Raw genomic sequence first — 12,565 nt, 5'->3', positions numbered from 1 at the left:
AACATTTACAGATTAACACAAGGGAGGGACATGCAAAACACAAAGATTTCAAATTCATACAACTTTTTAAAATAAATGTGCACTTAAATAGTTCTGAAAATTATTTAATTAGTAATGAAAAAGTTGCATTCAATTAGAAAAATGCATACTTTACAGGACTTCTGTGTACATGTCTATAGAGTGAACTCTGGAAAAAAATGGGTCAGATTTTCATTATATGCCAGAAAGTGGCCCAAATACACTCATAAACATATCATTTATGTAGAACTAGTCTTTAGGTAATCTATATGATCTTCTAGCATACGCTTTCAAGAAGTGGTAGCATAAATATTTCAAACAAACAGCAGTTCATCTTTTGCAGGAAATACATAAGCTTCTGTTCCAGCCATATATGGGCACTTTTTCAGGCCACTAACCCCTGAATGTCATTGAAGTTGTGTCCTAAATTGCTAGAAAAGGGGGTGTCACAGAAAGTTTAATAACTTGTGACAACAGATGAACAAAACATGAACACCACTTATCATTAAATGCACAAATATTCTTCTCAACATAGTTTTGGATCCTTCATGTTCATAGAAACAATAAAGCATAATTGTAACTGGTTTCACAAAATATGATCAAGGTATTGTTATTGTCCTGGTTAGGCAATTGACATTACCAGCAGACATGTTCTAATTTCATTTGAATCTTACATAAGTCATCAGAAATCTAAATCTTCTTTAATTAACTCTAATTAACTTGCAAAATGAAGTTTATATATAATTGAGTATGCATACGCAGGTGTTCAATCTGAGGTAATTTTCTGTACTTTATTATTATTTTTATTTATTTGTTTTTCTTAAACGGACCTCTGGGGTTTCTATGTGTATTATTCTCCAAGAGAAATAAAACTCTCTGACTCATCTCGGCTAATGCTGAAAAAAAACTGACTTTTTATAGGACAAGGCAGAACCAGCTCAGAACGCATTTGTTCGTAGCGTTGCAGAAATGTCCTTTATCGTGATTCAGATGCGTCTTTCTGTATCTCAGCATCAGGTTCGAGAAGGACGCAAGGTGAATAGGTAGCCAACTCACGTAATGTTTGGATGGGTTCCTCCTCTTCTCCACATCCACTACTTTTACATCCAAAACTGTCCGAAACTGCATTGTGAAAACAGAGGCTTCCGAAGCACGGCTAGTAATCAGACAGACACAGAATTAAATGGACAGTCACGGAGACGTTTGCACGAATAATATCGATGCTGCTCTTCTCAATGAACGCAAACGACTGTTGCCCCCCGGCCCGTCCGTTTATTCTCCCTTGACGTAATGTAGAAATGAAGATCGAGTAATAAATGATCTGAAACTTATATCCGTCCGCAGGCAACGAACATTCCCGTATCCGTTTCGCAGAGCGGATTTTCGAACCGCCGCGTTCCAGCTGAATTCGAATTTAGACACGTTCTACAGTGTCATTCTGCAATCCGGATCGGCGCGTCCTTTGTGTGGATTACAGAAGAGTAGCTGAAGTCTGGGGGGTTCTCCTTAAATGTAAGCGGCGCGCGTTATAAAGGCCGGGGCGCATTCACCGCGAAGTCCATTCGGCAGGAAACGCGCGCGCACTGGGATATTTGGGCAATGGGCTGGGCTTCTTGACAAGGGCTCTGTTGCAGTTTAAGAGCCTCTACAGGGAGGAAGAAAAAAAAAAACAAGTGTTGTGTTGATATCATTATCCTACTTGGCAAAAGAGACAATGGCTGGATTTTACAGACCAGGCATTATTTGTTTGTTTGATTCAGCTTGTTTAAAGGCCAACTGTGAGAGAAAAGAATGCAGTAGCGTATCTGGACTGCACTAAAACCGTGTCACACACCATAAATGAACTGTCATTTGAAAAACGTTCCATAAATATAAATGCAAAATATGCATGGTCTATACGCATACAAACAATTTCGTAAACGACTGCTGAGCAAGAATATCACAGACAGTGTAAGACGTGATTTTCGTTACTCATATTGCCACTGAGCAGATACCTGAACGTGCACAGATACAGATGTGCTCGTGGACAGTAACGTATCTATCTGCTCACAGTGACCTCCTCAGGCCATTGAGTGTAACTACAGTTTTAAACGACCCATTCAGCTCACCCACTACAAACCTCCAGGACACTCTTTATCACTGTAAGTGAAAGGGAACTGGTTTCATCAAGATAACAAAAACAAGCAAAAAAAATAAAAAAAAGGTTATTAAAAAGATAAATAATGGATGAAAGTGACTTTAATGATTTAAATAAAACTGGATTCTGTAACTTGTTAGCAATATGTCTTATTGTTTTTAACATTCTTATTATATTTTCTGGAATTAAAACACAATGCAACAAAACAGTGTAGTGCGCTTCTGTTGTGCTTATGTCACTATTGCGTTCTAAGAATGTCAGGGTAACCTCCAGCACCTCTCGACTCAGATTTTGGCTGGACAATATATGCAGGACATGGCATCCTTTCTCAGCATCTGCCAAAAAAAAAAAAAAAAAAAAACAGCATATGAGGAAGGTCCACTACTCACATATTTCAGTATGGGTATATTTTGAAATAATGTTGCCTGCCTGTACATTATCTCACTAATTTATTTATAATATAAAATACAATAAAACTAAATTTACAAAAATACTGCTTCAAATAGAAACTATTATGTGAAACAAAAACATCAATTATATAGTTAATTATAAAAAATAATCGGACCTGAGAATGCAGTGTCTGAACAATCAAAAAAGAAGTATTCCAAAGAATGTAATCATTTTAATAACATGATGTGCAACTAGTATGACTGATATACATATAAATGTATGTGTGTATATATATATATATATATATATATATATATATATTTATATATATATACATACACACACACACACACACACATACACTTTTCCCGTTTGGTATCCTCTCGTAAAATGTCCTTGATTGCTTTGTGAAGATCTTTGTCTTGCTTTGTTACCTAAAGCAGTCAAGGTAATGAAAATATATTTTACACGTGTTTTAGACATTATATGTTATATAACATTTCTGTTGTGATTAAACCATTAAATATAATTTTAAAATCCTAGTAGTACAATCCTTTTCCTGAAATGTGTAGAAAGCATGTGTTTGAAGCAAATATTAGACATTTTAAGAGTATCCCGAGGAAATGTTACCCACTGTTTGTATTTGCTAAGAGGTTTGCGAAACCATCCCACATACATTGTAGACTTCATCTGGGGTCTGCATTTTACGAAATATTTGTCCCTCATCTTGGAGAATGCTCAGTGTCTCTTTCAGAAGTTTTCAAATTTGTGTAGCAACTGATATCCCAGGCAGATCCATCTCCTTCAGACAAAAAAGACATGCATCATAATGGATGAGTCACCTCGGCAATGAATCACATTTGTGTCATGAATCATTCAAAACAACTAATTCAGCCTCCCCAAAAAACTTCTAACAAATAAAGATCTTTTAAATAAAATGCAAATTCCATGCACGTTCTCATTTGCCTACTAAGGAAGATATTGTTAGGCTTCTCATTAGTATACTTCTCCTCAACATATGTTGCCGTCCTTGAATTTCCAGAACAGCAGCATCTCATAAAAGTGCTAAAGACAATCACTCCCTGCTGCCATCAAACAGCACAACACATCCTCCCTACCCTGCCCACCATAAGTTATTCCTGGCTCTTATATTCCGTTATACTTCAGCCAAGAGTAGTGACATTGAACAAGGACAGTTTACTTTGGAAGTGATGCGCATTCATCTTTTGTGTATATAAATTTTGCATATATAAGGTCAATCTACCTATCCCTCTGTCTATATAATGGATGTCAAGGTAAGGTTCAGTACCTGTTCAGCTGAAGAACTCTGAATCAGTGGATGTAAGAGGAACTCAACATCATAAGGATGAAACCTGGCCACCTCTTTCTCTAAGAGGAACTCCTTAAGAGCAAGAACTGACCGAGACAGTAAGGAACCACCTGCTCTGTAAATAAAATAAGTTTTTAAGTACATTTAATATATATATATATATATATATATATATATATATATATATATATATATATATATATATATATATATATATATATATTAGATATCTTACTGCAGTGTAAGATCTAAGATATAAATGATGTCATGTAAAATAACAGATATCACAATCTTTCTGTGTGACTCACTCTGTGCCGCCCAGGTCACGGAACGGCTGATCATGGCACTTTCTGTACAGCTGAGGCATTTCCAGCATACGTGAGATCAGCACTGCCATCATAGGGTCATTTACTTTATCTACACAGAGTGATGGTTACAGGAAAATAATTATAACGGAATCCATGTGTTTTACAAACAAGCTCAATCTAACTGACTAAATTATATGTCTGAATAGAATCTAAAAACTATTTTCCCTCACAGAAGGAGGTGGCCCTGATCTCCCTCGCATCCCTGGAGGTTTTGACAGTTCCTCGTACACTCAGCAGGTCTCCGATCTCCAGCACAGTGCTCTTCCGTTCAGCCTCCTTCAGCCGTTTGAGTTCATCTTTCATTTTAAAGAGAATGTTGTAAAAAACAAAGAGCTATTTGTTTATGCATACATGCAGATTAAATATTTGCAGCAATGAAAACATTATTTTCCATTTTCTCCAGGTTTTTAAATCACCATTTTAGAACCCTATATAGCCTTTTGTTTATATATATATATATATATATATATATATAGATATATATATAATGTGATTTTGAATTAAAACTATGAATTACTTTTATTCCACAAGTATGCATTAAAAATATCAAAAGTGACAGTAATGACAATTTTACAATGTTAGAAAAAATATACAAATATTACGCAGCACATCTTAGTGTATAGTTAAGATACATATTTGCATAATTGTACTGAACTCATGTGAAATATTTTGACTGTCTTTAAGAATTTTTTTTTTATAAAAACTTGGTGTTACTACTGTGGTATCAGAATTTTCATAACTTACATTTAGTTGATTATCCTTAATCACTCCATTTCTCATTTTTCCAACAAAGCTAGTGTATGACACCAGTAACAGACAAGAAATAGTAAGACCAGGCGCAACAAGTGCCCATTTTTGAGTGCAGTCCTAGGTCACTTTCTTCCCAAGGCAAGATAACAAACAATCATAGGCAAAATTACTAGTCAACTTCTAAAATTTATGGCAGAATCACCCATCCATAAAAAAAAAAAAAAAAAAAAAAAATGATCTATTTGATAACCGATTTTATTTATTTAGGTTTTATTTATAAGTTTTTCCAGACCTCCATAGCAGTAGAAATCTTCTCTCTCCTGCTTGTAAACAACTGTCCCCAGTACATCCACCTGGAAGAGTGGGTGAGTCTTGTAGAAATAAACTCCTACAAAACATCACATGCACCTGTCAAATATGGGAGCTTTCTGGCACCATTATAAGATCAGACTCTTCTTATCTTTACATTATTATTTAAAACAGCAGCTGACAAATAATGTGAATACTTTCCCGCTGATGCAAAAGTGCTGTAACTTGTTAGTATTTTTATTGCCATGTAACGTTAGTTGAAGATAAATCCAGTAAACAAAATTAAAGGGGCCAAGGGTGAACTGCTTGATTTTACGTTACTTGGTACTTGTGATGTAGAGTCTCGAGTATGCAGAGGAGAACACGGGGTCCAAACCCCGCAGCACAGACAGCACCTCATCAGCATCAGCATCTGCGGACATCACTAACAAAACATGTCAATGTTTGTATTTAACTTTATTTGTATTAATTTGTTTGTTTACTTAATTTTTTTAACATAATAATGTTATTATCTGAAAATACATATATATATATATATATATATATATATATATATATATATATATATATATATATATATATATATATATATATATATATATATAAAAAAAAAACTGATTGTGGGGGAAATCAAAAGCTCGTTTACGTGCGAAAAGTACACGGGTGACCAGGCGAGGGCGCCACACAACTATTGAAAGCAAACGTTCTCTAAGGAAGAGCTCCAAAGTTTATGACAGGAAGTCACAACCGGTGAGAATGAAGCATCTTTTTACAACACAGCGTTTTTACCATATAGTCTATGGTTTTTACCGAGTTTTCAGAAGTTGGCTAGATCTCGTCTCCAGGACGAGTATTTGAAAGAAAACGCTTGTTCCCTGACCGGGAATCGAACCCGGGCCGCGGCGGTGAGAGCGCCGAATCCTAACCACTAGACCACCAGGGAGCGCTGAATAACTACCGTTCGATTTCTGACTGTTTACATACAGATATAGTCTCAAAGAATAGTGAGGGGCCTTTAAAGAATACTTCTGAAAATACGATAATCATCTCCATCAAAAGATTTGTTGTACCCATTGTCCAAAATACACCCATTCTCCTCTGGAGTTTTGGGTCTTGTGAAACACTGTGCAGTAAGATTACAGTTTTGGATTGCTTTTCCTCTTTAGTCTTTACCATCCACAAGAGTCTTAAAAAATAAGCTAGAGATCTTTCTTTCTGACGAATTTGCATGTCCCCTAATCTGGCCATGCTAGTGCCCAAAACCCCTTTAAAACCAGCTAATGATAAGACCATGGGGGACCTTTGACCTTTTCTTTTCTTTTTTTCTTTTTTCTTTTTTTGTAACAGCAGGGTGGTTCTAGATACTCACTCTTTCTCATTTCAGTTCTCTAAACCCATTTATGTGTTTTGAAATGTCCTGAGTCAGACCTGTACAGCTGAGAGAAGTGCTGACTCATCCTACCTTTGAGAACTGTGAATTGTAAAACTGTCCTGTTATTCCGGAGAGAGATGGAAAGTTTCATCCTCTTCTCAGAGCAGAGGCGTCCCAATCTGTATCAGGTCACCGTGACATCGTAAACTGATAAAGGACTGATATTTGCAGCAAGAGTGATAGCTGCATCTGATGGGAGAGGAGTGTATAGAAATTGGCCATAAATGCAGCTGTCAAATATTCATGTGAACTCATTGACCCAAAACTCTTAGACAAAGTCATCCACATTGTGCAATACTGTTCAAATTATCATCACTGTATGATCTAGCAATCAGACTGACTGAAATAACAACTAGTGCTCACAAGAAACACACACACATAACAGATAAGTTATCATCAAGGACAATGATATCTATGTTTTATTACTATTAAGGTCATTATGAGCTCTTTTAGAGACAGTAAACCATTTAATACTGATCTGAAACCAAACTTCTGACAATAAGGCAAAATTCAAAAAGTGTCCTTTTAGCGTGTAACTATTTTCAAGGTTGTGTCTTGGATGATAGCTTTCCATTCATTTTCAAATTGTGCGAAGTAGCCATCATATTCCATAACCTGAACTTTGAACAAAAAAAGTTAGGGCAGATTAACAATCAATACAAAGAAGAGGTCAAAGAGTAAACTGTTCACGTATTGATCACATTTTCCAGAAGTGCAAAGCGGCCGGTTTGTTCTCTGATAGCATGTCAAGCTGACCTACTCAAAATACTGTTTTAGGCAAGATGCAAAAGTGTCAGATGCCTAAAGAGCAACATTAGTAGGAACAGTTCACATTTTTATTATTTACTCACCCTCGTGAAATTTCAAACCAATTTGCTTTTGTTCTCCATGAAACGCAAAAGTTAAATGATCAAAAACAGACAAAAACACCATAAAAGAACTGTAAAAGTAGTCCAAGTGACAATATACAATATCAAATGTCTTCTAAAATCATCCAAAAAAAAAAAAAAAAGGTATATGTGACATGAGAGTGAGAAAATGATGACAACATTTTTGAGTGAACTATCACTTTAAGTTTGATTTACAGTTTAAACCTACCTGTATTAATCACAGTTCAGCTAAATAGGCAGTGCTTTTTTTGTTCAGTCATTAAAACAGTTCTAAAACCCAACTCTTTTGGGTCAAAGTGTTTTTAACATTTTATAGGTCTACAAAAACATGAAATTAAGCATTGAATGGAAATGCTGTGACAGGTAACTGTCTCTGTTGGAGATCTGTCTGTACTATCCCAGCAGTACTCTCTGGAGCCTGTCTGCAGGGACGCTGTTCTCGTCCTCTGACTCCGCGTCGCTCTGTGGGTTTGAGCTGCAGGGAGAGGAACACTGCGGGGAACAGAGGTAATGCATGAGTGGCAGCCGGTACTTCCCACAGAAATCCACAAACTTGATGTGCCTCACACATGAGTCGAAGTAAACACCTAGAGGGCATGATGGGAGAAATACAGAGAAATGTGAAGAGGTGGACAAATATTCAACACATCAAAGACAACAATAAAAACCTGCAACTTTGTCAACCTATAAAGTTTTCAGTAAATGTCAACAGCAACTACACTACGGCATAATGTTGATTAGCACATAAATTCCCTCCATTTAAAAAAAAATAAAAAAGCAAACATTTGGGAGTAAATGGGTCAATCTGTAAATGTTAAAATTCTTTCTTTCAACAATTTAGCCACAAACTTGTGCACGTTAACACGATTTTAGCATGAAAAAAATCACTTTACGGAGCCCCTAAAGGGACCTTTGCAAAACTAAACAATCCATCAACTTTTGCATGCGAACGAGAAAATAAAAAATTGCTAGCTTGAAAAATGAATTGTGCGCACACAAAAATTTCACATAAGCATGCAAATGTTTCACATTGGGCTTCACGTGCTCATGCCAAAGTTTCCCGTTTGTATGCAAAAGTCAGGTTTTTGTTTTGTTGTTTTTTTTTTTGTTTTGTTTTGTTTTTTTTATAAGTTATATAAATTTTCAAGACTTTGTTTCAGATGTACTCAAAGCACTTGTGCTACTTCTGACAATAGGACTAATGGATTTGGAACGTCTGCTTTGAAGCGTCCAGTGTAGACAGGCTCAAGCTGTTACAGTGTAATATCAAGTTTTTACCTTTTTTGATGAATGAGGGACAAGATTAAGTAATCAACATTATACCATAAATTCCATCAGTTGAGCTTAACTAGTACTGAACCCAGAATATTCCTTGAATTAATGCACGATGCTGTCTAAAGCAAGGTGATCCTCACAGGATATATACAGTATTATCTTTTACAGTTCTCCTAAAAATTTCACTTTTTCACAGATAATACAACCTTATTGTCCTCCCCTACCTGCACACTTTGGGTTGGGACATTTGCTAGCCAGGTTTAAATAATGGTTCAGATTGGACGGTAGGTCACACGAGCTGAACGGAAGGTTCTGTGACTTGATGGTGCGTCCTGCCAGCTCCGTCAGGGATGGAGGGTCATAGGTCATGTCCTTGATGAAGCGCACAACTAGAGGGTTTCCACGCAGACTGAGCTCCTGCAAATGGACGAGGCTGAGGATCTCACGAGGGAGGAAGGTCAGCAGGTTGTTGTGGAGACTGAGAGAGAGCAGGGAGTGTAGTCTGCATGGACAGAAATCAGATCATAATACACCCAAAAATACACCCAACTGCTTTGACTTTACAATATACAATAAGAACACAAGTAACAAAGATCTCACTTGTTGAGCTGGGGCGGTATGCTTTGGATGCGATTGTCACACAGAACCAGATATCTCAGACTGGTGAGGTTAGCAACCTCAGGTGGGATGAAGGAGATGAGGTTCCCTCCCAAATACAGCAACTCTAGACTGTAGCATTGCATAACAGAGGTCAAAAGTTAAAGAACCGCGACATTAAAATCAAGTTTTGTAGATTTTAGTTTGTGTTAGCTTTGAGGCTAGTTATATGCGAGCATACTCCTACAAGTTGACAAAACAAACTTTTAGCAGATTTAATACCTGGAAAATTGCACAAAATACTCATCTAGTAAGGCCATGTATAGGATTTTGTTAGATAAAAATGTTGAATGAGAATGTCCCTAATTATAAATGTGTGGATATTAAAGGTGGGCTGGGGGGTATGTATTTTTTCAAAAACGCTTTAGAAAACTGAGTCGGGTGAGTACCAAAACAAACTTGTAAGGGGCGTGTCTACTCATGATGTGGAGGAGAGAGAGCGCTCAGTGCACAGGACGGACATAAGCCGAGCCGAGCGACGACAGAAAGATAGAGATGGTGGACAAAAAACAAGAGAGGAAACCGTCTGCAGAATAAAAGAGGGCTTATGCTAAGGCAAGAACTAGGACCTGTGTAAATATCTGATCAGCTTTCCAGCGCTGGAGAGAACTCAAGGAGCGGGAAAGCCTGCGATTGGACACTGAGGTTGCTTTGTTTCTTCTCAATAGGTGAGTAATGTTGGTTTTGCTTTGTTTCATAGAATTAATACATGCTGTTTTTTGCTTGAATATGCTCGTGTGTTATAAACATTGCATGGGTTGCGTATGTGTGGGGCAGAGCTATCAAAATATGGGCGAGACCCTTTTGGGGTAGGGGCGTGTTTCTTTTGGTGATTTGAAATATCAACATTGGCTACCAGAAATCACTTACCCCACCTTTAATATGGGAAAAGCTAAAGCGGAATTACTTTAATGCAGAGGTGATAAATCATACAATTAGGATAAAAACACACCAAAAGGGGGAAGTTCAAAGTTCATCTACTGTAAATACAGAATTTAGAAATGCAATGATGAAACAGGAAAATCTAATTTTAACTTTGTAGGTTTGAATGAAATGAGAGTTCATTAACTTAAGAGTAAACAGACCGTTATGGCATGTTTAATTATTTGTCTACTTCACCAGTTCTCTCATTCTATTGGTTAGTGTTTTACCCAAAAGCCCCACCAACCAACCCCAGGCCATGGAACACATTCAGCTACTGTCTACTTTTGTCTACTTTTGTAACAGTGATCCTGGTCATATGCAAATTTGTACTAGGCTCTAAACAGCCCTCAAGAGATACAGTATATGGTCTAAAGCAGTGTATCTATGTTAGGATTGTTACAGTTAACTATAACTATAGTACAACCAATTTAAATAATATAAATGTTAGCTATAACAATTTATATATAAAACCATTGCAAAAAACACAACAAAATTACTAAAACTTCAACAAAAATTGAAATTAAAATACACTTTAAAAAAAATACAAAAATAAAGAATAATTAGATTTTTTTTTCAGAGGTTGAAATCTGTAAAAAAATAAATATATATATTCTACTAACAAAAAAATCAAAAAAAAAAAAATTAAATTGTCTCGCACTCTCACAGTGTATCGTGGTCAAAAATGAATACCTTCTTTAATTATTTAAAGTTTTTATTATATATGTATTTATAATAATTTAACAGAATAATCAGTCTTTTTATTTATTTATTTATTTAGTAGTTTGCGTCGTCGTATTAAGTGACCGTTCATATCTGGACAATAAAGAAGCAAACTCATACCTGGTCAGGTTCTCTATTTCTGCCGGGATATTCTTCAATCTGTTTCCTCCAAGTGACAAGGACTGTAGTGTGGTCATTTTGAGAAACTGCTCGGGAATCTCCTCAAACCTGTTCCCACTCAGATTCAGAGTCTCTACCTGCATGCGTTCAAACTCTTTAGGGAACGAGGACTCGTCCAGAAGATTGTTCTTTGCTACAAACGTCTTCAGGTTTGTTAGGCGCATAATGTCATCTGGTATGACTGTGAGCGCATTATTGCTGATATCCAGATATTCCAGGTTACACAGAAAACAAACGGAAGGTGGAAGAAGCAATAAACGATTGTAAGTGAGATGCAGCTGCTGGATTTTTTGTCTTTTACTGTCCGTGAGATGATCCAAGTTCAAGTCGTCCGGCTGCAGACGCGATAAATATAAAACAGCACACTTGTCGTCCATGCTTGGGAAACGAGCCATATGGACTATTTAGTAAAGAAAAAAATAAAATAGAAATACAATAAAGCAAAGTATCGCACTTTTTAACGGTGCAACAATCTAAAAAGTTATCGCTTCGGAGTTTTAGTCTTGAATTATAATCCATACACATGTAGGCTATTATATATATTTATATAGATGATCCCCTTTGCCTAAAGTGACCAAACTGCAGCTGTGCGAAGTGCACGCGCCTGACAGAAGACTTCGGTGGTTTTATCTGCACTGGAGTGCACGCAAGTGTCACGCCTCCTGCAGTCAGTGGTTGGTCATCCAGGGGCTAAACATGATGCAAGTTTGTTACGTCTTTAGTGTCTTTTGCGACCCTGCACGTATGGTTTTAGTGCCTGGTTTACGTGAAAACCTGTTGACATTCAGCAGGTCTACTTATTTAATGAAAGATTAGTGATTGATGGTGATAAAACATAAATCTACTGTCCATTGTTAGATAGATAAAAGGCATTTGATGTACATTGCTCTTTTATCGGCATGAGCCAGGGCGTATACTTAAGTCATAACAGTTTGTGTAGGCTAGTTATAAAACTACATATAGTCATATTTTACACTACAACATAATCTTACCATAAATGCAGTAAATTACTTAGCAATTATCACCCAAGTCTAAGTAATAACGATTTTGATTAATGGCAATATATACCATAAACGTTACATTCAGTCGGCAGCTTTGATGCCTGATTATGCGATTAAACTTGTTCCAGGTTTTCTTTTCTTTTAATATTATTGCTTTATAGTTTTATTAATTGATTGCCAGTTA

At 36.5% G+C, this 12,565-nt stretch overlaps 3 protein-coding genes and 1 non-coding gene across 10 annotated transcripts in view; all 4 read right to left on the bottom strand.

Moving 5' to 3' along the window:
• Positions 1-1,591, bottom strand: part of sh3pxd2aa (SH3 and PX domains 2Aa) — an 83,826-nt gene extending 82,235 nt beyond the window's left edge. For 3 of the 7 annotated variants that reach the window (XM_042761476.1, XM_042761533.1, XM_042761493.1), the window contains exon 1: positions 1,075-1,590. In XM_042761476.1, coding sequence (XP_042617410.1) covers positions 1,075-1,146 — 72 coding nt within the window. In that variant the 5' untranslated portion in view covers positions 1,147-1,590. Of the gene's footprint in view, positions 1-1,074 lie in introns of all 7 variants that reach the window. The other 4 variants (XM_042761510.1, XM_042761517.1, XM_042761483.1 and 1 more) reach the window with 2 other exon arrangements.
• Positions 1,592-1,782: 191 nt separating this feature from the next.
• On the bottom strand, positions 1,783-5,724 carry stn1 (STN1 subunit of CST complex). Its single transcript, XM_042760699.1, is given in 9 exon segments — positions 1,783-2,490; positions 2,907-2,979; positions 3,222-3,347; positions 3,855-3,988; positions 4,164-4,292; positions 4,414-4,568; positions 4,984-5,065; positions 5,286-5,381; positions 5,631-5,724. Coding segments are annotated over 9 exon segments (1,257 nt in total). The 3' UTR covers positions 1,783-2,122.
• A 449-nt stretch (positions 5,725-6,173) lies between these two features.
• Positions 6,174-6,245, bottom strand: trnae-cuc. The gene has a single exon. It is a non-coding gene; the product is annotated as a tRNA-Glu (tRNA).
• An 875-nt stretch (positions 6,246-7,120) lies between these two features.
• Positions 7,121-12,529, bottom strand: LOC109047903 (leucine-rich repeat-containing protein 58-like). Its single transcript, XM_042761465.1, has 4 exons — positions 11,321-12,529; positions 9,500-9,628; positions 9,124-9,401; positions 7,121-8,211 (listed from the first exon to the last, which is right to left on the bottom strand). The coding sequence occupies exons 1-4, from the start codon at positions 11,773-11,775 to the stop codon at positions 8,018-8,020; spliced, it is 1,056 nt and encodes a 351-aa protein (XP_042617399.1). The 5' UTR covers positions 11,776-12,529; the 3' UTR covers positions 7,121-8,017.
• Positions 12,530-12,565: the final 36 nt, after the last annotated feature.

The sequence above is a fragment of the Cyprinus carpio genome, chromosome A1 (genome assembly GCF_018340385.1).
Source record: "Cyprinus carpio isolate SPL01 chromosome A1, ASM1834038v1, whole genome shotgun sequence".
Classification (NCBI taxonomy): Eukaryota; Metazoa; Chordata; class Actinopteri; order Cypriniformes; family Cyprinidae; genus Cyprinus; species Cyprinus carpio.
Note: the sequence above shows the minus strand (reverse complement) of the source record. Positions and strands in the feature narration are given on the sequence as shown.

Coding starts and splice junctions, on each gene's coding strand:
- LOC109047903 (XM_042761465.1), bottom strand. CDS start 11,775: ATGGCTCGTTTCCCAAGCATGGACGACAAGTGTGCTGTTTTATATTTA. Junction 9,629..11,320: donor GAAATAGAGAACCTGACCAG/GTATGAGTTTGC, acceptor GCAATGCTACAG/TCTAGAGTTGCTGTATTTGG. Junction 8,212..9,123: donor TCCCAACCCAAAGTGTGCAG/GTAGGGGAGGAC, acceptor CATGCCCTCTAG/GTGTTTACTTCGACTCATGT.